At 43.2% G+C, this 23,946-nt stretch overlaps 1 protein-coding gene across 7 annotated transcripts in view; it reads left to right on the plus strand.

Annotated features, from left to right (window-relative positions):
* Positions 1-23,946, plus strand: part of LOC118109394 (transcriptional enhancer factor TEF-3) — a 37,580-nt gene that overhangs the window by 10,415 nt on the left and 3,219 nt on the right. Inside the window, exons 3-12 of one of the 7 annotated variants that reach the window (XM_035156487.2) lie at positions 10,625-10,689; positions 12,489-12,560; positions 14,268-14,336; positions 14,427-14,561; positions 15,444-15,487; positions 15,779-15,840; positions 16,040-16,170; positions 16,948-17,121; positions 22,009-22,149; positions 23,389-23,541. In XM_035156487.2, coding sequence (XP_035012378.1) covers positions 10,625-10,689; positions 12,489-12,560; positions 14,268-14,336; positions 14,427-14,561; positions 15,444-15,487; positions 15,779-15,840; positions 16,040-16,170; positions 16,948-17,121; positions 22,009-22,149; positions 23,389-23,541 — 1,046 coding nt within the window. Of the gene's footprint in view, positions 1-10,624; positions 10,690-11,091; positions 11,242-12,488; positions 12,561-14,267; positions 14,337-14,426; positions 14,562-15,443; positions 15,488-15,778; positions 15,841-16,039; positions 16,171-16,947; positions 17,122-22,008; positions 22,150-23,388; positions 23,542-23,946 lie in introns of those variants that run through there. The other 6 variants (XM_035156490.2, XM_035156485.2, XM_035156486.2 and 3 more) reach the window with 6 other exon arrangements.

Consider the following 23,946-nt stretch of genomic DNA (forward strand, 5'->3'; position numbering starts at 1 on the left):
GGCCACCCTCTGATCAACACTTAAACCCGTATAAAGCCTGTAATAATAGTTGGAGGGGGACAGAGAAGAGAGGGGCAGGTGGCTCATCCTGTATCACAGGGTGGGGGGTGGACGGACAGAGGTGGTGTTGGTGGTGGGGGTGTTTTTTGGCAAGGCAGGCACGGAGGTGCCCCCTTCCTCCCTGTGTGGGTCAGGGGCAGGTGATGCACGCCAGGGAGAGAGTTGGCCCGCCAGGAATGGCATGTGCGCTCGGGAGCCTGAGGGTTCAAGGCAGCTCGAATGTAACCCTAAACCAGAATAGACGTTTACCCTTTGAACGCCTGAGGGGAGGAGGGGGCTGGACAAATAAACACTGAGGTGGGCAGTAGCGTCTTGCATGGCCTTTGGGCTGTCTCTCACACCTGTCCCTGTGTGTGTCTGTGTGTGTGCGTGTGTGTGTTTCATATGTGAGAAAAGTTGGGGCTGTGTGTTTGTGCTTACCTCCCCTGCTCTCTGCTATTTCTGTGATTTAACAACTCACATCTCTTTGTCTCAGAATCCCTGTCTGTCTTTGGTCGTCATGAACAACCTCCTCTCCCCTCTGTCCGTCAGTCTGTCTGACTTTCAGTTCACCTCCAGCTGCTCTCTGAGTTCAACCTGACAGCCCCTGCTGCAAATCCAGATTTACGACTTGGGAAATAAGGCAAGACTGAACCCATGCATGGCCCACTTTTCCCCCATTGCCCCTAAACGGCCAGCTCTTCTCTTACAGCAGCCCCTGCAGCACCGCGGTCCCTCCCTCCGCCCTTTTATCACCATCCCTGGGGTCACAAGTGGCCAACAACTCAAGTCATTCAAGCAACCACAATCGCTGCAAATCCACTTTGAAGGTCTTTAGTGTTGTTAATGTTGTTTAAGTGCTGATAGCTGGTGGATGGGTGTTAAATCAGGTGGCCAAATCAAATATCAGCTGAGAATATCTTTAAAGGCATATGTGAAATGGTGAAGACGTGATTTGAAAGTTTAAGAAATGTTATTTAGTCTCCCTGCACGGGCTAAATATGGACACAGACAAAACAAACTAGCAAAGTAAGGATCTGTTGGGTGAGAGCGACATACTCGGAATTTTAGGTTGAATTCCCTCTTTGAGGAATGAATGCCATTCATGGCTTAACAACATGATATTGAGTCTCCGAGCAGCGAAACAAAAGGGAATGTGTTTCACCTTCGCCATTGTAGATTCCTAAATTGCGTGGAATGTCTTTATCCCATATTTCATGTGCATTCAACGCATTTTTCTCCCACAATGCTGTGCACAGCGTTGGCCCTCGCGCTCGTTACTCAACAGACTTATTAGCTCGCTTGTTAGGGACAGTGTCACAGATATTGTGGCGGGTTGTGCGCTCCTGCGGTAATTTAACATGCATCTGCCAAGGAAAACATCTCCTGCCTTGTGTGGCTCTCAGCGAGAGACGTGCCCTGCAGTCTGACCGAAGGCCTCATGCTGCAATAATGGAAAAACAGTCCCCAACTCATAGTGCCGTGGAAACCAAAGCGCTGACAGCTCTCGCCAGAATTATGTGGCACTGGAATTATGACTAGTGTCTGTGTTTATTTGCTGCAATTTAATTGCCATATAAATTTATGTGCCACTTTTTTTGCAATTGTAATTGTTTACTTTAATGATTTCCTTTGAATCATTTTTACCCAGCAGCTTTAAATCTTGCGTCACACGTTTTATGCAGCTGTTTGGTTTTGTCACACTCGATTTCCTCACATCTGTTAGACGAGCACTTTTCTCACATTCTGATGGCTCTTACTTCCTGTGGGGGGGGGAAAAAGTGATCGCTTGTGTCAATTAAGTGGATGAAGTCAACAGAGCGTTCCTCAGCGGTGGCTCGGTTTTTCTGTCAGTTCAGAACAAAGAGGACAGACACGGTAAATCATGCTCCCGCCGAGCTTCGCTTGAGCAACATGTCGGTTTCCCTGTCAGGCGATGCAAATATGTTTTTGTCTCAAGTGATCCTCATTAAGGGTTTGATATAAAGGTCAGTGGAAAGCAACAGCGACTCATCACCCAGGTCCCAACTTTGGCAGTAAAGTGAGAGATTCACCAGAGATCACCTTGACCTGTTGACCTTCTGAAGAGGCCTCAGAGGCTGGGTTTTGTAGTTTACTTTTGTAACAGCGCCACAGTTCTCCGCTTGAATATGTGAGCTTCTGCATAATGCAGGGTGACACGGATGAAATCAATTGGGAGAGAAAATTGTGAGATAGACAGAAGGGGGCTTACCCCACAGTTAATATTGAATTTATCTCTATAAACAGATTGTTCATGTGGATACCAAGAATCTGTTGGCAAAGGATGAGATTTTGAGGAGGGAAGCCTTCTGGTTTCTAGTTTGAACAATCGCATTTGAGCAGGTTTGGCTGCCCGCAGGTAAACAGTCCATGTGGAGAGCAGAAGAGGTGGAACACCTTGACTGAGATGCATCATCATATGCAGATAGCTATTAGCCAAAATATCATCTGGACTGAAAACGCCATCACTGTGCGGAGAAACATTTAACTCGTGAGTTAAGCGGAACTCTTGAGACTGTAAACAGTGTACGGTGAATGGAAGAGGCTTGGCCCTGATATCCACTGTCCACACTAGAAGCTTCAGTTTTTTGGCCGTTGCCCCTAAAGACTAATTTGATCATAGCTGATGGATGCAGAGATTGATATTGAATATACTAGGGGAATAAATCTAGCACTCTCTGCAGGTTTTTCAAGGAAACCTCCTGCTGATAATGAACTCCTAGAATCTAGACACTGCTCCCTCCATGTCTGTCAATCTCTTTTCTTGCACTTGCTTTTTTTCAATGCACTCTATATCTCACAGCGTAACTGAAATTACATGGTGAGCAGTGACAGGCTCATAACAGAGCTGTCACTTTCAGTTTATGTAGACTTTTCAGATCAGCAAGGTGGGTGAGCTAGACAGGCTAGACGTGTTGAGCTGGAAAACGTTCAGTCCTCTATAACAAGGCTTTCTTGCTAGAAGTCATACAAATTCAAAATAGTTTTGATGCCAGTTATCATGTTCTAAATTAAATTAGATTAAACTAGATCCTTAGTGTTTGTCCTAGTCCTGAACCAGCATGCTGTTGCCTCTCTGGCTCTTTACTTACGCAGCGGTGGACTTGTAGCTGGTGTGGAGGCTTGATAGAGGTCTTTTCAGAGCTCGGTCGGCTGCATCCAGACTCTATAAGAGGGGAAATAACACCCAGCCAAGACATTCCTGCTGCCTAAATGTGACCTTTGTTTTCCTGAGCAGACACAGTGGGGCATGTGTGCTGCGGAGGGAAAACGTATGGCTGGCAGATGTGTCTTCAGGGTGGATGGCAGCAGGCATCCAGTTAGACATTTACGCACAAACAACACTGCATGCACACACTGACCACGTTCAATATTATCATAAGACTTAAATATTTCTGCCACAGACCTACACAATGAAATATGTTTTACTCCAGAGATGCCTGTGGTATTCACGCCTGTTAATTGCTTTAATGCTACTTATAGTCTAAAACATATTTTAAGTGTTCAAGTTATTTTCTCCAATAGATTGAATTGAGCTTTTGTACATAGAGCGGTTGTTGTACAGGACATGGACCCATGGGGTGATGCCGGAGCAGCAGATGCAAGACCCGGTCAGTATATAGGAATGTGAGGAATGCACTGGGTTGAGAGGGAGAGAGAATCTGAGAAGGAGAGAGAGAGAGAGCGAGAGAGAGAGCGAGAGATCAGACCAGGCCAGTGATGACCACAGCACCGTTCGGCAGCGGCAGATTTACGACCGACCAGGCCCAGAAGTTGAGTTTGTGAGGAACACTGCAGGCCACCTTCACCAACTCTCCATGACCTTTACCAACAGGCCTGAGGAGGACAAGGAAAACTGTCTGTTAGCATCACCTTTACCTTTCCTCTCAGGAGAGAATGAGTTATATAGTTTTGATGTTTGTCTTAAGACCGGAAGTTTGGATAGTTCATTTCCAATGTTCAGTTTCAATCCCACCTCCATTGTTGGATCGGTACTGATATGACCTTATCGATCAGTCAGTTATTGATCACGATCTAAAACTTCCATATTAAATACAGCTTCTTTGTAAAGGTCATTATGAAATGTAGTGTTTCTTATCCTTATAATCCATAATTTATCCATAATTCACCCACTTTGAGCTGCCAGCAAACTGCTTAGTGCCACAGCTATCCCTGGCCCAGGCTCGGATGTAGGCTGCTCAGATCGGGGGGGGGCAATTAGACATTTGGGGTGGGCAGCTTTTCACACAGTAGACTTAGTGTTGAGATTTTTTTCCAAGTTTTAAAGAACGTGTCACAATAGAAAATTCAACAAAGCCTCGGTATAATAATAATAATGATAATTTAATTATAATTTGTCCACGTGCCACACACAGACTAGCTCCACTGAGATGTTTTACACCTGCACGGAAGCACACATGCAGGTGATGAGTTCCAGGTGTAAACAATTTGAAATATGTTAAAAAAGAAGTTCAACAGCCGCTTTGCTTTAGTAGATGAACAAACTGTGAACACCAGGACACTTTGGCTTGGTTGTCCTCTGTGTATTGTTTAGTTTTTTTTTTACAGCAGCTGGAGGCAGCACGAAAAATATGATTTAGTTTTTTCCCCCGGGGACCTGAGTGGGATCATTCAAATGAAGTTCAATTTTAATCCGAGAATAGTGTTTTGAAACCCAGCCCTATGCCCAACCAGCAATTCAGAAATTAGGAAATTCTGACTGGGCAAATGAAATAAACATGATTCAAATGGCACAGAATAAAGTTACACAATTGGCTGGACAGAGTAAAAATGTGCCCACTTACACAATTACATAATTACATTCAAATACTACAGTACAATGCAATGTTCTGTGTGGAGTTTGCATGTTCTCCCCTCAGTGTGGGTTTTCTCCGGGTTGTTTGTCTCTGTACCTTAGCCCTATGATACGCCAGCTGGGTTTGGTTTCCGCCCAACACACACACACTACCCTCAAAGGATAAGAGGTGTAGATAATGGATGGATGGATGATGTATTTCATTGGTGGCTAGCCTTTTGGTGCGGAGTAAGAAAATGCACATTGTTACCCCTTCCAGTTGCACATTCCACAGGATGCATGGCCTGGAAAGACAACAACTCCTGTCTAGTGAGACATTTAGCAGTGATCCCACACAAAATTGCTGCTTATGTGTTATCTCTTATTCTATGTTTGCTGTTTCATTGCAGTGACCTGTCAGGCACACAGAGGGGACCCCCTGAAAGACCTGTTACTCTACTATTTTATTTGAATTTATTGTATCAAAAAAAACTTATTTGCTGCTATGAGCTTTATTTTCTTCCTTGTTGCATTTTTTTCTATTCCGGAATGTCTCACAGGCCGAATTAAACTGTCATGCAGTCCATAAACATCCCCCAGGCTTGTCAGTTGCATTGTTGTTAATCAGGTCCAGTCCCCATTGTCATATCCTAAAAATCCCTTGACATTGTCATAAAGGGTGAAGGTCACAGTGTCCTCATACCAATCGCTCAGTGCAGGAATGGGTTTAAAGGGATAGTTCAAAAATGAAAATTCACTCATCATCTACTCACCACTATGCCGATGGAGGGGTGGGTGAAGTGTTTGAGTCCACAAAACACTTCTCGAGTTAAAGGAGTAAACTTTGTTGCAGCAGAATCCAATACAATTGAAGTCAATGGTACCTATATCCACATCGTTTCTATTTTTGCACATTTTCAAGATGGAGGTCCAAAAATCCAAGACATGTCTGCAGTATGATGGTGCCACTATGTAAAATCAGCAGGTCCACATGGGAACTAACTAATTTACTGTTGTTGTTATTATCCATGCATCTGTGAATGAATCATTGTATAAGGCTTGGAAGGTGAAATTGGAAGAAGTGGTTTGGGAACACCTCACTCACCAGTGGGAGGTGGGACGGACAGAGGACCACTCGGTCAGAAAACCCTAGACTCTAGTGCAACTTTTAAAAACGAGAAGTCACGTAAAAGATAGTTCTACCCCTTTTCTGGCTGTACACATTAAGGAGTATACAATATGGAAACTAAACCAACTTGAACCAGCCACAGAAATATCCCCAGTAAACTCACAAATTCGAATGTTATCATAACATAACAGTATCGACTTTGCTTCTGCTGCGGTCAGTCACTTTTCATGCCCTGAAGAAATGTTTTCCAGAATCAGATTTCCCCCAGATAAGTCTGTGACCGCAGGCAATGTGATAAACAACATCAAACTGTGGAGCAGTGGGTGATGGTATAATGTTCCTATGTGACTTTCCTGCAGCCTTGGCTGGCACCGGCTCTGTGTGTGTGTGCTGCTCCCTTTGGATATCATGATCTCATCGCTGTGTGACTGAGTCCCCCCTCTGATCTGATGGGTGTGTTGGAGGGTATTTTTGATGGGGCCCCTCCCCAAGCGCTCACTCACAGAGGAGTGGTGGGGCATCTGATATCTGAGACAGGACCATGAAGGAAGCTGTTTAATGCTCGCAATACATACCTGGCTAATGTTGAGTGGGGATGCCGTCAATGAAACAGTGTGTCGCTGTGCTTGTTTGGTGGTGAAATACGTTTTTAAATCATTAATCCTATTCAAAAAAAATGTATGTATTGTTGGGGGTTAACATGGTTTTGTACAGGTTAAGATAAAGTTTGACAACAACTCCCATGAGAGTCTGGAGAATCTTTTCACAAGCATCTGAAGAGAATAGAATAGAATAGAATCCTTTTATTGTCATTGCACAGTGTACAACGGAATTTAGCAGCAATCCTTAAGGTGCATAGTATATACAGATAAAAACAACAACGAGAGGAAACAGCATGAACAGGTTAAAAAGGTGCAATAAAAAAATTGTGGTATGAGGTAGAATTTATATGTGGAAAAACAGTGCGGACCGAATGAAGAAGAGTGGCTGCTTTTCTGAATTCATGAGAGGTTTTTATTCATCTCCTATATGCTCACACGTCTGTGTCTGCTACTCTGAAAATCCCTTTTGGATTGGACACAAAATGTACATCTTACTGTACGCTGAGTGAAGTTTCCGGGAGATAAGTTGCCGGGAACTGGAAGAACTTGCCGCCGTAATGTGAGGAACTCGATACGGGCAACTTAATGTTCATTTGAGGTCAAAGTACCGCGAGGACTTTGACAAAGCTCTCTGTTCGTCTTTTCAAGAGTTTTGATTGCGAGGGAAATGTGGAACACTTTCTTAATCCCCGGGGAATTAAAGAAATATGTATTTAGGGGCTCAAACAATCGGTCGGCGAGTGCACCTCCTGATAAACACTAAACGGTTGAGGAGTTACAGCCCTGAAAGGAAAATAAGATTGAGATGGAATGAATGCCTCGACTGTGGCTGAAGTGTGTGTGTGTGTGTGTGTGTGTGTGTGTGTGTGTGTGTGTGTGTGTGTGATTTTATGTCTTTATCTCTGCGTGCGACTGTGTGTATAAACGGGAGTAGACAGTATTTGAGAGAAGGGTTTAGTCCACAAAAGCTTCACACAAAGGCAGTTCTGCGGCTGGGCAATGCGTGTGTGTGTGCCTTTGTTTGTGTGTGTGTGCGTGTGTGTGCATGTGAATGAGTGTGTGTGTTTTTCAGGAATCTGGAGCTTTACAAGGACTAATATCGACCACTTTTTCCTCTTTTGAATGATTCACTCTCTGGTTCATGGATAATATCACAATGTCGTATGTGAACATTTTTAACACTTTTTGAGCCGCAGAATAGTTGATTCCCGTGTAGACCCGTGCAGCTGAGTTCACATGCAGTCTTTTTAGGCTGCAGGGATTTGCAGGAGATGTGGTTACCACCTTTCTAAAAAACCTTTGCTGCTCGTGAAGTCTGGTCGTCAGCGTCAGACACAGAAAGAAACACGTGAAAGTACATGATGTGATTAAAAAACAAATGGTTTTACAAACTAATTCACAAGAGAATTTGGGGATATGCCTCAGAATAAAATAGTTTTCCACAATATGACTTAACTGTTGGCTCCTTTAGTTCCTGGATGATCATCTGACTGCTTGAGCCTTTTCCTGTCTAACTACATTGTGTTGTTGTTTGCTATTAAATAACACTCAATCCTAAATACAACAACACAATCTTATCTTATAATTACAAACTCATCCAAAATATATAATAACAATCCGATGTATTTTCTTTAGGAAAACCTATAGTTTCACGTGAGAAGGTTGTTCCCGACACAAAGGCTGAAAGGTTTTCAGTTTGAATACCTAAAACTGCAAATCATTTTTTTTAAAAGAATTTGGCAATACAACACAGATGCTTTAAAAAAACATTTAATCTCCTTCATAACTGCAAGGCACAGGAGGATCAGATCACATGACCACAGCGAGGAAACGGTGCATTGCGTTCCGCGCAAAATCTGATCACTTTTATAGGCTGACGAAATTCCCGATAGCGGTTGAGCAGGGTGTCGGCTTTCCACTTTTCATCCTTCGGGGTCACTTGATCGGCCGGTTTGTGAAGCGCTGTGAGGTCTGACCCAAGTGTCACTATGTGAGGGAAAATGTGACGGGTTTGTGTCACTTGTGTGTTGTGACTGATCTGTGCGTTAATTCACATGGAGACGTGGTGCCAAGGGAAAAATGATCGTGTTTAAGAGCTGGTGCAAAGTCTTGTAAACTCGTGTGTGTGTGAGCGTGTCATTCACTCTGGAACAGAACTTGTCTGTCTGCCCTTCTCTCAGTTCCTGTTCGTGAATGTGCTGATCTCAAGTTTATGGCTGCCATTAACGATTCATTTCATTTTATTTTTAATTTATCATTTCCAATATTACTCTGTTAAGTTTATTGTGTAACAAATCTCAAAGACATTCTGCCCATTCCACGTCCGCTGAGAGCAACATGGTTTATTTAAACAGCTTATTTTGTTCGACCAGAAAAGGTCGCTCAAATATATTCAATCGAAAAAAGAAAATGCACTTCTGAAACCGTACAGTATATTGACCTATGCTGCACCTAAAGCAATCTACTGAAATGGATCTCAAATTAAATGATTTTCAACCTCCTACCCATGGAGTATTGTACACACTGGTGTTGGAGGTAAAATTGGTGTAATCTATTCTATATGGAAGAATATGGATTATATGGGACCCAGGTTAGCCAATCAACTCTGAAAGGTACTTCCTTGACCAAGGACTGATGCTAAGGGGAAGCCTTGTTGTCTGTGGCCTGTATTCATTTTATTTGTATTTCCTATTTATGGAATCCCACCGTATACTAGGACGGTGCATAAATGATGTGCGTATGTGTAATATGTGAACACGTATTTGACAATAGATATGTTTAATTAAATACACAAAGAAAATGTTTAATATACAGAAATATTTAAAATATGGAAGTAACATCCTCCTGGATTGCACCTCAGAAACCTTATACGTATAGTTGTGTGTACATGCCTATTTGTGTGTTATCCAGTTTAGCCTTTAAACTAGAGGGTTAGCTTTTTGGAAAGAGGGTGAAAGAAGCCACATGACCGTTGCCCTCCCCTGTAACCGGAGACTGTGCTCGGAGGGAGGGAACAAGCCCAAGATTTACTGTGGGCGTAAAGGCATATTCCATAAACATTGACACACACACCAGCTGCCTGGCAGCCTCAGCAGACTGGGCCCCCTTTGGTCACTGGCCGTGTCTGTCCTGAGTCCGGTCTGAGGATCGCATGGCTGCAGCCTCCACCTGCTCTGCCAATGTGACCTGTCTGTCAGCGGTGGCAGCGTGCACACGCGCCGCGCACACACACACACACACACACACACACACACACACACACACACACACACACACACACACACACACATGCTCAGTGTACAGTGACTGATGCAAGCTCTTAAACACAGATGTATAAACTTGGTGATATACTTATACTCTTGGCTTTCTGCGATGACAAACTTGACAGCCTTGACTCCTGACATTGAGTAAATTCATTTGCACGTGCATCTATACGTGCCTGCAAGCAAGTGCACACACAGGCATATTTCGAGAATTTAATTTAGCTAATTATACAGCGACTTAAGTGACCTCAGCGCAAAATATTTTTTACAAATATGTGCACAGAAATATACGCATATAGCGCATATACATTTCCTCATTCCTAGTTAGTGTCGTGCTTTTATGGTTTGGCACGGTGTGAGGTGCAGGCTCACTAACTCAATAATTATCTTTGGTAAACATTTTAATTCCTCCACACTTAGAACATGCTCCTCATTAACCCCCCGACACTTTCAGCTCAAGTACACTATGGCTAAAGTAAAAACAGCATATACTTATGTTAATTAAAAATACTTCACGCAAGAAAATTAAATATGGAAGTAAATTATAAAAAAACTTAAATACCTGTTTAAAATAAGACAATTGTAAATAACAGTATTGTATGTTGTGCTATATTTCTTAAAATTTTATTTATGAATATTATTGGGCCTCTCAGTCAAATCTGAAGGTAAAAAATTTGTATAAAATACAACGTCAAATTAGTTTGAGTTTGAAGGTGTCTTAAAACTCAGGAAAACGTCCGGTGAGTAAGCTTTGCTTTTTTCTTGACTCTTACAGGACGAAATGAGCTGATTGCACGCTATATCAAACTTCGTACGGGGAAGACGAGGACCAGGAAGCAGGTGAGTTCTCTGCAAGCCCCGTCTGAATCAGCCCCTATTTTTGAACTCCTCCATAAAGCTCTACCCTGCTGAGTGATGCCCCAGCACCCTGCACAGCCCCTGTCACTTCTCACTCCCCCTCGGCTCGGAGGCCTGGGGATGACGATTGATTTAGGGCCGGGGCCAAATGCACAGATGCTATAGGATCGAGTGTCGGTGTTATTTCTTCACCACCTCATGGATCTGGTGCTTGTTAGAAGGTGAAGCTGGGGAATACGGGGATAAGGATGGGAGACCGTGGTGGGACGCCCAGGGGATTTGGAACTCTATCCTCCCTATGGTATCCGAGATGGAGTGATGTATGGGGCAATGATTGATGTGTAGAGAAAGGGTCCGCGCTAAGTGATCCGGCAGATTCCGTTTGGGAAATAAAACGAAATGAGTGGGGGGGGGGGCAGCAGTCACGGATCAGATCAGGGTGGTGGGACAGGTCAGCATCACAAGAGACACCAACAGCAGTGGACTGACAGTGCAGCTTCTTCAGAGTGTTCAACACCATTGTGCTGTGATGTGGTAAATCGTCTGTATTCATATAGAGCTTTTTCTAGTCTTGACCTGTCAAAGCACTTTACAGTTCAGCCATCCAGCCAGTCAGCCAGTCACACACACATTCATACAGTGCAACTATCTGCAGCTCTTTCTGTATCACACATCACTCATACACGGCTGGCACAGCTGTCAGGAGACATTTGGGGTTCAGTATCTTGCCCAAGGACACTTTGGCAATTCGACATTCCTCGTGGAATGACCTTCTGGTTAGTGGACGACCTGCTCTACCTCCTGAGCCACAGCCACCCTGATAGAGACAGAAGGTGTGTGCACAGATATTTTTTACATTAAAAATTAAAAATATGACTGGGGTATGGTTTGGAAGTATTTTACTTTTATAATGAATAAATAATAATACATTTTAAGTTAGAGTTGTTTCTCAGATCAGTGAATCAGTGGTGTAGCTCGTTATGTCTAAATGATCGAATCTATCCCCAAAGAAAGAAAGTTACTCATCAAAGTGATTCCTGTTTTTTCAGATTTCTGTCTATAGATTAGTAGATGGAAAATATCTATATTGTGGCAGTTCCATACAACAAAAACATATTCTTCTACTCGGCTTTTAGGTATATGAAGTCATGTGAATATAGTATATACAGTATATGTGTGTTTATCCACAAGCAAGCAGAGATTTATTTATATAGCACATTTCATTTGAGATGGAAGCACAATGGGCTGCACAAAGTATGAGCTACCATGGAAGTTGTAAACCTCAAAACCATGTGCAGGTCAAAATATTTTAAAAAACACAGCTATTAAAAAGTAGGAATAAAATATCATTAAATCAAATAATAATTCGGCCAATAAAATAATAAGACACATAAAACCAATAAAAGGAATAAATAATATTAAAAGGAATACAAATAAATATGTTAGATTAAAACCAGCTAACCAGACCATGCACCTCAACCTGAGCAGTCACTGGGGGCTGCAGTGGATCCCAATGGGCTTTGGGTGACACCATGGACAAGCTGTCAGACACAAACATATTCCCACTGGTCAGTTTAGACTCTTAAATACATGTTTTCAGACTGTGCATGGAAACAGAAACACCTGGAGGAAATCCATGTACACCCACAGGGTTTAAGCCCCACAGCTAGAGGGGGGTAGTTTTGAACTTGTAGCAGTTTTGCAGTGAGGTAATAGTACTCACCAAAAAGCCACTAAGATGCAATGTTTAACTCTGTCATGTTGTCTAACATGTCTTCCAGGTGTCCAGTCACATCCAAGTCCTGGCCCGACGGAAGGCCAGAGAGATCCAGGTGAAGCTGAAGGTACGCTACGTGAGTCAAACTTCTTTATGCTTTTTCTATATGAAGTGAATGCTTTGGAAGATGTCAATGATTGGAGGGAAATGAAGAAGGGATAAAATCACATCATCACTTTAATAACTAGAGGGGCTTTTAGAGAGTGTATGCCTCCGCCAAGGTTAACACCCTATCTTGCTATATTAAAGAAAATACAAAAAAACATTTTCGTTCTAAAATATGATGTATTTCTTCTTTTTCATAGCTATACCCTTCCACCATATTTCTGGAAATCAGTTGATTTGTATTGTTGTATTATTATTGCACTATTTTTTTATCACTACAGGATTCCTACCAACATCTGGGGCAATGGAACTGCTGATGAAAATTAGCCTGTCAGCTAACTTGGTGGCTTTTACATTTGTATGAATGTTGATTAATGTACATTCTCTCTCTTTACAAATAAAGAATGAATTAATTGAAAAAAATGTTTGTGTAACCTTGCTTAACATAAGTCAGACAAACAAATGCAGATGAAAGGATAAGCCTTGGCGGAGGTAAACAAATCTGAATAACATGAATACTTCTCCATAGACAGGGTAACATAGTTTTTCTCTGTGCATGTAAGCTGATAAAGAAAGTCCTTGTTAATAAGTGATATTAGTATGTTGCATCTTTCAGGGTTATAGATCATAATCAAACCATGTTGCCTGCATTTGACTTTGATTATTATTATCATGACTTTAATCCAGTTGAGCAGCAGAAATGTTGAAAACATTCTAACTCTATATTATCTCCTCTCATATTGAAGTTTGGTGTCTTGTTAAAGGTATTTCAACATCCATGGCCCCTGCTCTGCCATGTTTTCACATTCCATTAACACAAAGGCACAAGCCACTGGCTGTTTTAATTGCAATCCCTAATTGACGCTAGTTTTAAATGGCATGCTTATACATTATGATGAAATGTGAACGTTTCTCCGGCAGCCCGGGGCTTACTGTGCACAATCACGAACAAGGCGAACCAAACACAATTGTCAGGGAACAAATTAATCCCTGCATTATTCCTTCCAGGTATTACGTGTATGGTAAGTAAAGCAATACAAGTTTTTCCTGTGTGGTACGCTGAGAGCTTACACATCCCTGTCCCCCCAGAACTTTCTCAGTTTACATTGCTCAGCCGCATACCCGCAGACAACAGGACTCTCCCTCACCTTGGACGGTGGCCAGGAGGGTTCAGCTGGCAGAGGCCTGCATTGGTCACAGGGTTTGCCCCCTGTCACGAGCCTTTTTAAATACATCTTTGGTGTAACTGAGATCCCTGCCACATGTACCCCCCATATTTCAGCTATGCCCTTGTGTTAGCCAGTTCTGGGAAGAAGAATGCTCCGTGTGGCCTTGCCCATTAGGGCGGCAAGTGTTTGTTGTCCTCTGTGGTTTGGAAACTGCTGAAGGAGTGGATTCAAAAACAAGAGCCGTATCACTTTACGGCACAGCACAGGAGACACAGTTTTCTAGCACTCACCTGTTTTCAACTATTTTCGATGGCATTGGCATTGCACAGCTTCGATTATGATGAGCATATTAACATATCAACCCTGTTGCCTGCCTTGTCTTCCGATTTGACCTCCAACAGAAGCTAGTTGTCATCACAGGCTTGCCAGTGCCAAAGCAATAAACTTAACTCTTGACCCAAAGGCCCTTGACTGTAATATCACCTTCTCTCCATCTCTCTGCTTGGCAGGGATTCACCGATGATGCAAGCTGGCCTCGGCCCTCCGTTTCCCCTTTTAGGGCTCGGCTTGCGTTGCTGGTAAAGTGGGGCGCTATCGGAGTCTGATGACTGTTCTCTTTGCACAATCGTCTGTTTCTCTGACTCTCGCTGTCTTGTCGCTCTCCGCAGGACCAGGCCGCCAAAGACAAGGCCCTGCAGAGTATGGCCACCATGTCCTCAGCCCAGATCATCTCACCCGCGGCCTTCCAGAACAAGATGGCTCTCCAGGGCCTGGCAAGGCCACCGTATCCGACTACCGGTGGGGTGAGTCCCTAACCAGTGTCCCCTCCAACACATTATTCAGATTAAAGTGAAATGCTGAGCACTGGCCACATTTATATATAAAAAAAAACTTTTTGTGTTTCAATGCCACATAGCAGAATTTTCCCATCACTCTTTATACTGATGCATCATTTCCCTGGATGTTTGTTTAATCTCATGACCTCTATCCCTCTTCATACATTCAGTTTGTCTAGATTTTTACAGATGTGACGCCTTGTTAATCATTTCTTTTAATGTCATAGTAATATTATGTTCTGATCATCTGTCTCAACGTCCAGCAGATTTGACCTGTGTGGGCCAACAGAGTTACCTCCATTAGTTGAGGAATTTGACTTTTCTTCCTTTTTTTAAATCCTAGTTACCTATTTTATCCTGTCGATGACACTATTTAGAATAAAGAACCTGGGGTTTAACCACAAATGAGTTGACCCCTGAACAACTTCTGTGTGGTGCATTTAAATGCTAAACACAATTTCAGCCCTTTGAAACATTTAAGCACAATTCATTTAAGTTATACTTCTTAGCTTTGCACCTCAGTTTAAAGGTCACTAACGAGAAGGCCAATGGTTCAATCCCTGGCTCCTCCAGTCCACATGCCGAAGTGTCTTTGGGCAAGACAGTGAATCCTAAAATTGCCCATGGCAGCTGCTCTGAAATGAAAGCAGTAGTACGCTGCAAGTGTGTGTGCGTGCGAATGGGTGAATGAAACTTGTACTGTAAATTGTTTTGAGTGGTCATCAAGACTAGAGCAGAGTTTTATAAATGCAATCCATTTACCATTTATTTTGAAATGCTCTCAATATAAACTATAGCTCAACTGTTAAATGAGTAAATACATTTGCACTTTATTTCATTTCCCTCCAGTTTTGGCACGGGGCACTTCCAGGACAGCCGGGCGGCCACGAAGAGTGAGTAGACATTCTTTCGTCCTCTGACCTGCTGCTGTATCCATCAGTCACTCTCCATGTGATCAGCTTAATAACCATTAGATATGTTTCACTCAGGAAATGAATCTCAGAGCAAATTACAACATATCAGTGCAATTATAAAGAAAGGTCTTCAGCTGTCTGACTCCCGGCATACCTCTCTGCCCGCTGCATCTTTAGAGGTCAAGCAGTCCAATTAGTATGTGAGATGGGGTCATGAGGGTGAGACAGTGCATAACATGCCTCTCCCTCTCGTCTGTCTCGTCTCCCCAGCATTAAGCCCTTCTCCCAGCAGAGTTACGCCATGCAAGCGTCCGGCCCGGCCCCCATAACAGGTGGGTGCTCTCCCTCCAGCCCCAGCTGTGTTGACAGAAGGCTGTCATGCCGGCCAAAGTGATGAGACGACGCGGCTCGTGAGGAAGAGCTCCCTCAGAGCTCAGAGAAATAGCTGCAATATCACTGCGTTTTCAAGTTTTTCTCCATCACAGTGGAACCACACATTTACACAGTCGCTGCCCTCTGGTTATGTTGCAGGTTATGAAAGCACAGCGGGGCTCTCCATGTCTCCCAGTGCCCCTCCTTGGCAGGGTAGATGTATTGCCAGCTCTAAGCTGCGGATGCTGGAGTTCTCTGCCTTCCTGGAACAACCTCAGGACCCAGAGACTGTGAGTACACAAGACTGGGAAGTAACTTTGTCTTATCGAAACTCCAAAAGTTGTTTTTCCCCACCCCACAAATTATTTTTACTTCACTCACTTTAGTTTTTAATTATTTTCTACTACAACAAAGTCCTTGCACCTGTGAAAGTCTTGCTGACCGGTTGGCTAACTACAAAGTCACATTATTCACACATTTTGTTCCACAGATTTCTTTTTAATTTCGTGTCTGCTGTATGGTCTGAAAGAATAAAGTGATGTTGACTTCGGTCAGATAATGACATATTCTTAATATGCTTTCTAGAGTAATTTTGCTGTTTTAGGAAAACTCCTCAGGTACAGATGTTTGCACAGAGGTGTATGATATATAACATACAAACTGAGAAACCTAGTAGTTGGGGAGGGCCTGTGATTCAAAGAGGCAAGATTCACAGTCACAGTTGTATTATACAATACAATCATAACATCAATAAAATGATAACTGGCAACTTGATAATAACACAAAATTTGCATTCTTTAACAGAAATAGATTTCACTAATCTCTTGAGAGATAAATAAGTTTTTGTCTTGGAAAGATTTCAGTGAAACATCGATATGGACGCACATGAATGCACAAAACAGGAAGTCACATGTTCATGAATGGAGTGGAGAAAAGCAGGCCCATTGTGACACATATCCTCGATTGCACACTGACACTGCACTTGGCATTATTGTTGATATAGTAAACCGGACATTTGACATTTTTTGGCTCGGCTCATTTCCAGATATTCCCATTTGTCTTTCCAGTTCAACAAGCACCTGTTTGTGCACATCGGCCAGTCCAACCCGAGCTACAGCGACTCTTATCTGGAGTCAGTGGACATCAGGCAGATCTTCGACAAGTTTCCCGAGAAGAAAGGAGGCCTGAAGGAGCTGTTTGACAAAGGGCCACACAACGCCTTCTTTCTCGTCAAGTTCTGGGTAAAACATTTGGCATCTTTTTGGAGAAGTCCATATTAAATTGGAAATAATAATAATAGTAACTTCCTTTCAACCAATTTCAACAATTCAATAATTTGTTTAACTTCAAACCTATTTTTAGTGTAAAGTTCGGCCTGGTGCATGTTACATACACCATCAGAGCATATAATCCTCTCCAAGCCATGAAGGTGAAGGGAGAGTACAGTGAATGCTCTTGTTAATGTTTTGTAGCACCTGTTGGCTGTTAATGGCCAAACAGGGTTAACAGTGTCGAGATGGCTTAAGCTCTAGAGTTCAAGAAACTTAAGTGTGATTCAGGCCCAGAATGAATGGAGAGTCATTGCTCCCATAACCTGATTGGTGGTTTATATGCCAGCAAGGAAAGCATTGCTGTGCATCAGGCGTTTGTGTATGCCTTTGGGGTGTGTGTGTGTGTGTGTGTGTGTGTGTGTGTGTGTGTGTGTGTGTGTGTGTGTGTGTGTGTGTGTGTGTGTGTGTGTGTGTGTGTGTGTGTGTGACAGCAGCCTTGGGGGAGAGTGGCAGGCCTGATCTTTCACGTGGGGAAATGTGAGCCTAGACACCTGTCCCTGCACTATTAGACTGAGTCCAACCCTCATGTCCCCCTCCCCTCAGTATACTTATTTATAGATAAGCCACCCACCCAACCCAAAGAACACACACACACAAAGACACACATCCCCATAACACACACAGAGAGATGAGAGAATGAAGCTTGATGGCAAAGACCACCTAATATGCAGACAGATAAGGAGGCACGGGAAATGCAAGTTGACACCGAATAAAGAGATTTGGTGCGAGAGAAAGAGAGGGAGGGAGACATGGAGGTGGATGTCATGTGGGTGGGATTGAGCACATCTGCTTTGTTCATCTGTCTGATCTGGCCACCGTCCGTCACCTCAGGACCTTTGGTATTTGTATCATGCACGTCATCCACACAGTTACAGATCGGCCCTATTCCTTACAACCCTCGACACGTATGTGAAATGAATAAGATGTAAACAGTCTTGATTTTCTGAAGAGGTCACATCATCTACGGCCAAAGTGACTTATTGAAAATCAGTGGCACATCATTCAGAGTTATAGCGGAATTAGATAGAGTTTAAGTACAGCTCCTTAGAAACACCTGACTTCCAAATCTTAACTCACATCTCTGATTTGTTGACGTATTCAATAGAGACTTAAAAATATAATATGTAAGGAGAAGAACATTATAATATTAATGAGACAGTGTCCAACATAAGTAGAGAGGAGTATCAAAAGGAAAACGTCTGACAGAGATGAAGGGAGCAGCAATGACAATTGTAATGATAGCTATTGCAGTAATAGTAGTATATGTAGTATAGGCAGGCAAATTGCACATCTAAGCAGACATTTTGTTGACTAAGTGTACTTACTTGATCCCAAAATGTTTCCAATAATGTTCAAACCCTGAGAAATTCCCAATTTCATTCAAGGTAATAAGATGTTTCACTTTGGTCATCTTGTAACTTTGGTCATCTTGTAAATTTTACTTTACCTCTGGCTTTGTCAGTCTCTGGTATAACTTCCTGGGCAAATGACATATGACGATGGAGAAACAAACTTTTTAGCCAGTTAGCCAGTTAGCTAGTCGGCTTCCTTCCACTGTTTGTATTGGTCACTCTTAATGGATCGCGATGATTCGTTGCCCTTTCCTGCGTGCTCTGTCACCAAAGCTCTTCCGGTAGCAAACACACAGGGGTCCCAACAACCAAAGAACATCATGGGGCAAAAAATGGAGGTGAAGTCAACAACTCCCACAATTCCATTCTGCTTCAAGATGTCATCAATCTTGGTCTTTTGTTATTATTTTCACTGAGAGACGCCTAGCAGCTGAAGTTACATACTGTACATACAAGAGACCTTAAGAGCCTTTTCATGTTTTTAACCACAAAGGGCATGAGCCGTGTGACTGTGTGCAGCATCTTACACTCATGAGTGTCTTGTTTTATGAGAGGTTCTGTCAGGACAAGAATCATGCCTATCATGTTCTTTGTGCACTACAACCCCATCTCCAGCACTGAGGTGCTGACAGGGTTGTTCCAGTTGAACTGAGTCATCCATAGGCCTTTGACATCCACCCAGAGGGGTGAGCTGAGAAAGTGGACAACGGCTGTCCTGCTGCGACATTTGGTGAACAGATGAGCATCCACCTGCCACAGCAGTCCACACCTGACACACCCTGTTGGGGAGCAGGCTCGACTTTCATCATGGGGGATCGCCTAAAGACTCAGAGTCATCCACAGGTCGGAAATGTCGGCAACTGTCAGAAGTGGTTTGGATCCCTTACCGCCTGTGGTTTGCTTCTGGTGCTGGTAAAACATGATCACCAGCATTCTCTGATCCAGTTTATTTGGGTTCAGGCCACTGCTTCAAAGCAGATCTATAATATAACTGCTGAAGTTCTGAGGGCCAAAGACTGTGAGTGTCAACTTCACAGTGCTGTTGTGCGATCTCGTGCCACCAGATGGTTTTTGTGGATATGGCATTCCTCCTCACTCGTGTTTGGCTGTTATTTATTGTGCAAAGATAAAAGACATTGGTGAGTGACACTATATTCCAAGTAATCTTCCAGACAGTCCTTGGATGGAGCAGCTGGTCGAGCCATGGCATTTGATTCAAGGGTGAGGGGAAGGAGGGGACGAGCCGTCCTGCCATATATCATAAAGAAAAAGAGAGCGGGACAGCAATGAGGAGATAGAAATAGGGACACGGACAGTGTGAACAAGAGATAGGGATAGCTGAAGAAACGATCGGTGGCATGTGACCAACAAGTCATTCATCAGTGAAATAGTACTCTCTCGATTCATGTCAGAGTCGGGTGGAGTCACTAGTTATGACATATGCAGCTCCACATTAGAGGGAAACAAGCTCATAATACTGTCCCCTCTCAGTCTGTTCATCTTACCTTACCCCAAGGGGGTCCTCCACTTCTCAAGGCATTCATGACAAAACACAGAAATGCTGCAAAACAACGGGAGATTTCCACAGCCACACTGGAAAAAACCCAGCAAAGATGCCTTCGGCCATGAAAATAAGCAAAATGAAATCCTCGACACATCCGAATATACACTAACCTCATTTACACCATTGTAAAAGACAGGAAGAGCCTATTTGATGTCGCCGCAGTGGCACAGCCACGTGGCAGGTCATCACTCGGGGGTGTGCTGAGGCGCAGGTTGGCATGGTGACCGTGACAGGCGGCTGGCCAGCTTCCAAAGCTATGGCATACTAGATTGAATTTCCAGCAAACCCCCCCTGTCGGCCGCTGGCTGCCCTGTCCCTCGTCCCACTTTCCTCCTCACCCCCTCAGCGCCTGTGGCCCTGTCCTAACGGATTGTCTCACGCCTTTGAAGTGCAGAGGGAATCCGATTTAAGCTGCCTCTGCTAAATTGTTACACAGCCGGGCTGCCCGCTGTGATCTAATCAGCCAATTGCACACTGATGATTGTAATTGGATGAATTCCCTCGCAGGCTGTTAGGGAAGCAGGGAATGGCGGTTCGGGGAGGGTCACTAGGCCCCAGGGATGAAGACAAATAGAGGAATTACATGAGCTGGGGATGAAGATGAACGGCTGATGAAGAGATGAGAGCAGGCTGAGCGGTGTCTCAATGGCCCATTAGGAGACAAGGGCCTGACAGGGGAAAAGGTAAAACAGCCCAGCTGTCTGACACAGGAGTCGACATCTCCGTCTGATCCAAAATCAGATTATACTTATACCCTCAATTCAAACTTGAACCAGAGGAAGGATCAGAGGTAGATGAACCTGCTTCCAGCTGAGGATGGAGAAACTCAGACTTGTCCGCCTTTAGTCTTGGACACAAAGGGTTTTCTTTAGAGCTTTTCAATATCATATATACAATATTTATATAAGTAACTTTGGCTCCAACTACGAGCTCCAACTTTCATCTTGTAAAATTTCCAGTCCAGTGGATTTTGAATCGCAGTTAACACAACGTCCATCCATCCATCTGTCCATCAATTCATTTATTCATTTATTCAGTCATTCACCCATCCGTCCGCCCATCCATCCATCCATCCATTCATTCATTCATCCATCCATCCATTCATTCATTCCTTCATTTATTCATTCATTCATCCATACTTCCATCCATCCATCCATCCATCCATTTATCTATCTATCCACCAGTGCATCCATCCATTCATTCATCCATCCATTTATCTATCTGTCCACCAGTGCATCCATCCATTTATCTGTCTATCCACTAGTCCATCCATCCATCCATCCATCCATACTACTTATCCTTGGAGGGACTTGGGGGGTTTGCTGGCACCAATCCCAGCTGACGTTGCATGAGAGGCGTGCTACACCTTAGAAAAGTCGCCAGTCACTTGAATGCACCATAGAACAAAGCTCAAAATCTTTTTTTATCATCATCTTTCAACAAAACACACACTCACACAAAGAGATACACAGCACCTTGGGGATTCCCAGGCTGGATTTGCCAGTGTTACAGTGGGTCAACAAGGATCTGGTCTTTGGATGCCTCTTGGCTTTACAGAGAGTCACTCTCAAGCTTGGTTGAGCTGTAACACTCTTAGTGATGCATCTCTTTCAGACTCACACATGTATCTTATGATCCATATATGTGAGTAGAAGAGGAGGATCAGATATTTTGTTATAGATTATGGATCTGGAACAGTATATCCTTTTGGCTGCTCAGCGTAGCACACAGTGAGTTAAAGGAGGTTAAAGGAGGTCCTAATGAGCAGAGCAGCAAATCCTCACACATACTCCTACACCACCAGGATGCCTGACTAATCGCGGTTCCTTTTAGGTCAGACTGACAGGTGTGTGTGACGTGTTGTGTGTATCTCCTCTCCAGGCGGATCTTAGTGTAAACCTGCAGGATGACAGCAGCTTCTTCTATGGCGTGTCCAGCCAGTACGAGAGCTCTGAGAACATGGTTATCACCTCATCCACCAAAGTCTGCTCCTTTGGCAAGCAGGTGGTGGAGAAAGTGGAGGTAAGACCGAGGATATTGTCAAGAATACTTTCATTTTATATGTTAACTTAAACTAGAGCATTTTGTTTGTTGGTTGGTCGACACGTTCGCAGGATTACATCATCAATTCCCACCAAACTTGGTGAAGGGTTGGGGCCTGGGCTTGGGGAGAACCCAATACATTTTGGTGCTGATGCAGATTCAGCGGCAGATCTATGATTTTTGTTTTGTGAGCTAAGGACACATTGCATTTCTCAGTTTCACATTGGAGGAAGTTACAGGTTTCTATACGGCCCCTTTTGTTACCATACAGCGGCTGAACCACATTTAAATCCACTAAATCCAGATTTTTATTTTGGTGGCATGAAATCATCGAAACCGACCCTCTAAATATGTCTGAATCTTTTCATTAAGATTCACATATACTTTTGAGAAATTAATGAAAGCTTTGAAAAACGACTTATTTCACAATGTTAAAGAAAGTGGGATAAAAAATGAGGAGGGAACAGATAGTTCCCTGTTCTTCCCTGTTCTACCCATGCCACATCCTTCCACCACGTTTCATGGTAATCTAGTTTTTATTTCATTTAATTGATTTTTGTGCACATTTTGTTACAAACCCAATGTTTAGAGGAAGCAGAGTTCCTCCAATTATAGGCAGTAGCCTCTACAGTACATCTGGCTACAATTCAAACGGTTTGCATCACAGATTTCTCAAAGTTATCCCCCAGAGGAGTGAATAACTGCTGCAGGTGGAGATGGATTCCAGTCATTTACCACTGATACTTTGTCAGGGAAATGACGTGATTCACAAAATCTCCCCTGCATGACTAAGTGTTGTGCTTTCCCGTTAACTAGACAACAGTGGCCCTGCCCCCACCTACTGCTGATAGATTGTACAATATAAACACACACACATCCCTAGGTACAGCCATCTGCCTCAGTGGGCCACATGATGATATTTAATGGCTTCATCATTTGATTACGCTTGTCACGAGAAATATGTTTATTGTCATATCTGGCATGCCATATGCTGCATTAGGTATATTATATTACACATATTGCAGCTTATCCCATAGATGTTCATATCCTGTGTGTCCAATTGAGTTTCAGTAGATGTATCCTTGTTTTTATGATTTTTATTTTACAAAGATTTCACATTTTATCCTGTAATGCGTTTTTAAATTCTCTATCCCTGTGGTATATGTTGTCTTATACCTGTTATATATCCCTCTGTATTCATCATATCTGTTTCTCTAGACGGAGTACGCACGCTTTGAGAATGGACGCTACGTGTTTCGGATCCACCGTTCCCCGTTGTGTGAATACATGATCAACTTCATTCACAAGCTTAAACACCTGCCAGAGAAGTACATGATGAACAGTGTACTGGAGAACTTCACTATCCTACAGGTACACACACGAATCAGAGAATGTACAGTACACAGTGTTTGTGTATGTGTGTGTGTGTGTGTGTGTGTGTAGAACCTGGGGATTGTAGTGTTTAGGTCTGTATTAAATCATCCCATTTATTATTGGTTTTAACCGTAGACTGTATATAAAGATTGATGAAATGACAGCTTCCCAAAAGTCAAGCCAAAACACAGATCACCATCTGGTGGCTGGCTGCAGCACCTGTCATAAACCCCACCTCATCCAGGATGTTAGTAGATGGGGCATGGACAAAACTTGAAAGTCAAAGTACATCTTAGATAAGATGATTTCTGTTATTTTACGTAGGTCTTATCACACTGACATTAGGTTTTAATGTTCATACAAAAACCAGATGAAGTGTCATGATTGACAGCTGAGACTGTC

This window comes from Hippoglossus stenolepis, chromosome 5, assembly GCF_022539355.2.
Source record: "Hippoglossus stenolepis isolate QCI-W04-F060 chromosome 5, HSTE1.2, whole genome shotgun sequence".
Taxonomy (NCBI): Eukaryota; Metazoa; Chordata; class Actinopteri; order Pleuronectiformes; family Pleuronectidae; genus Hippoglossus; species Hippoglossus stenolepis.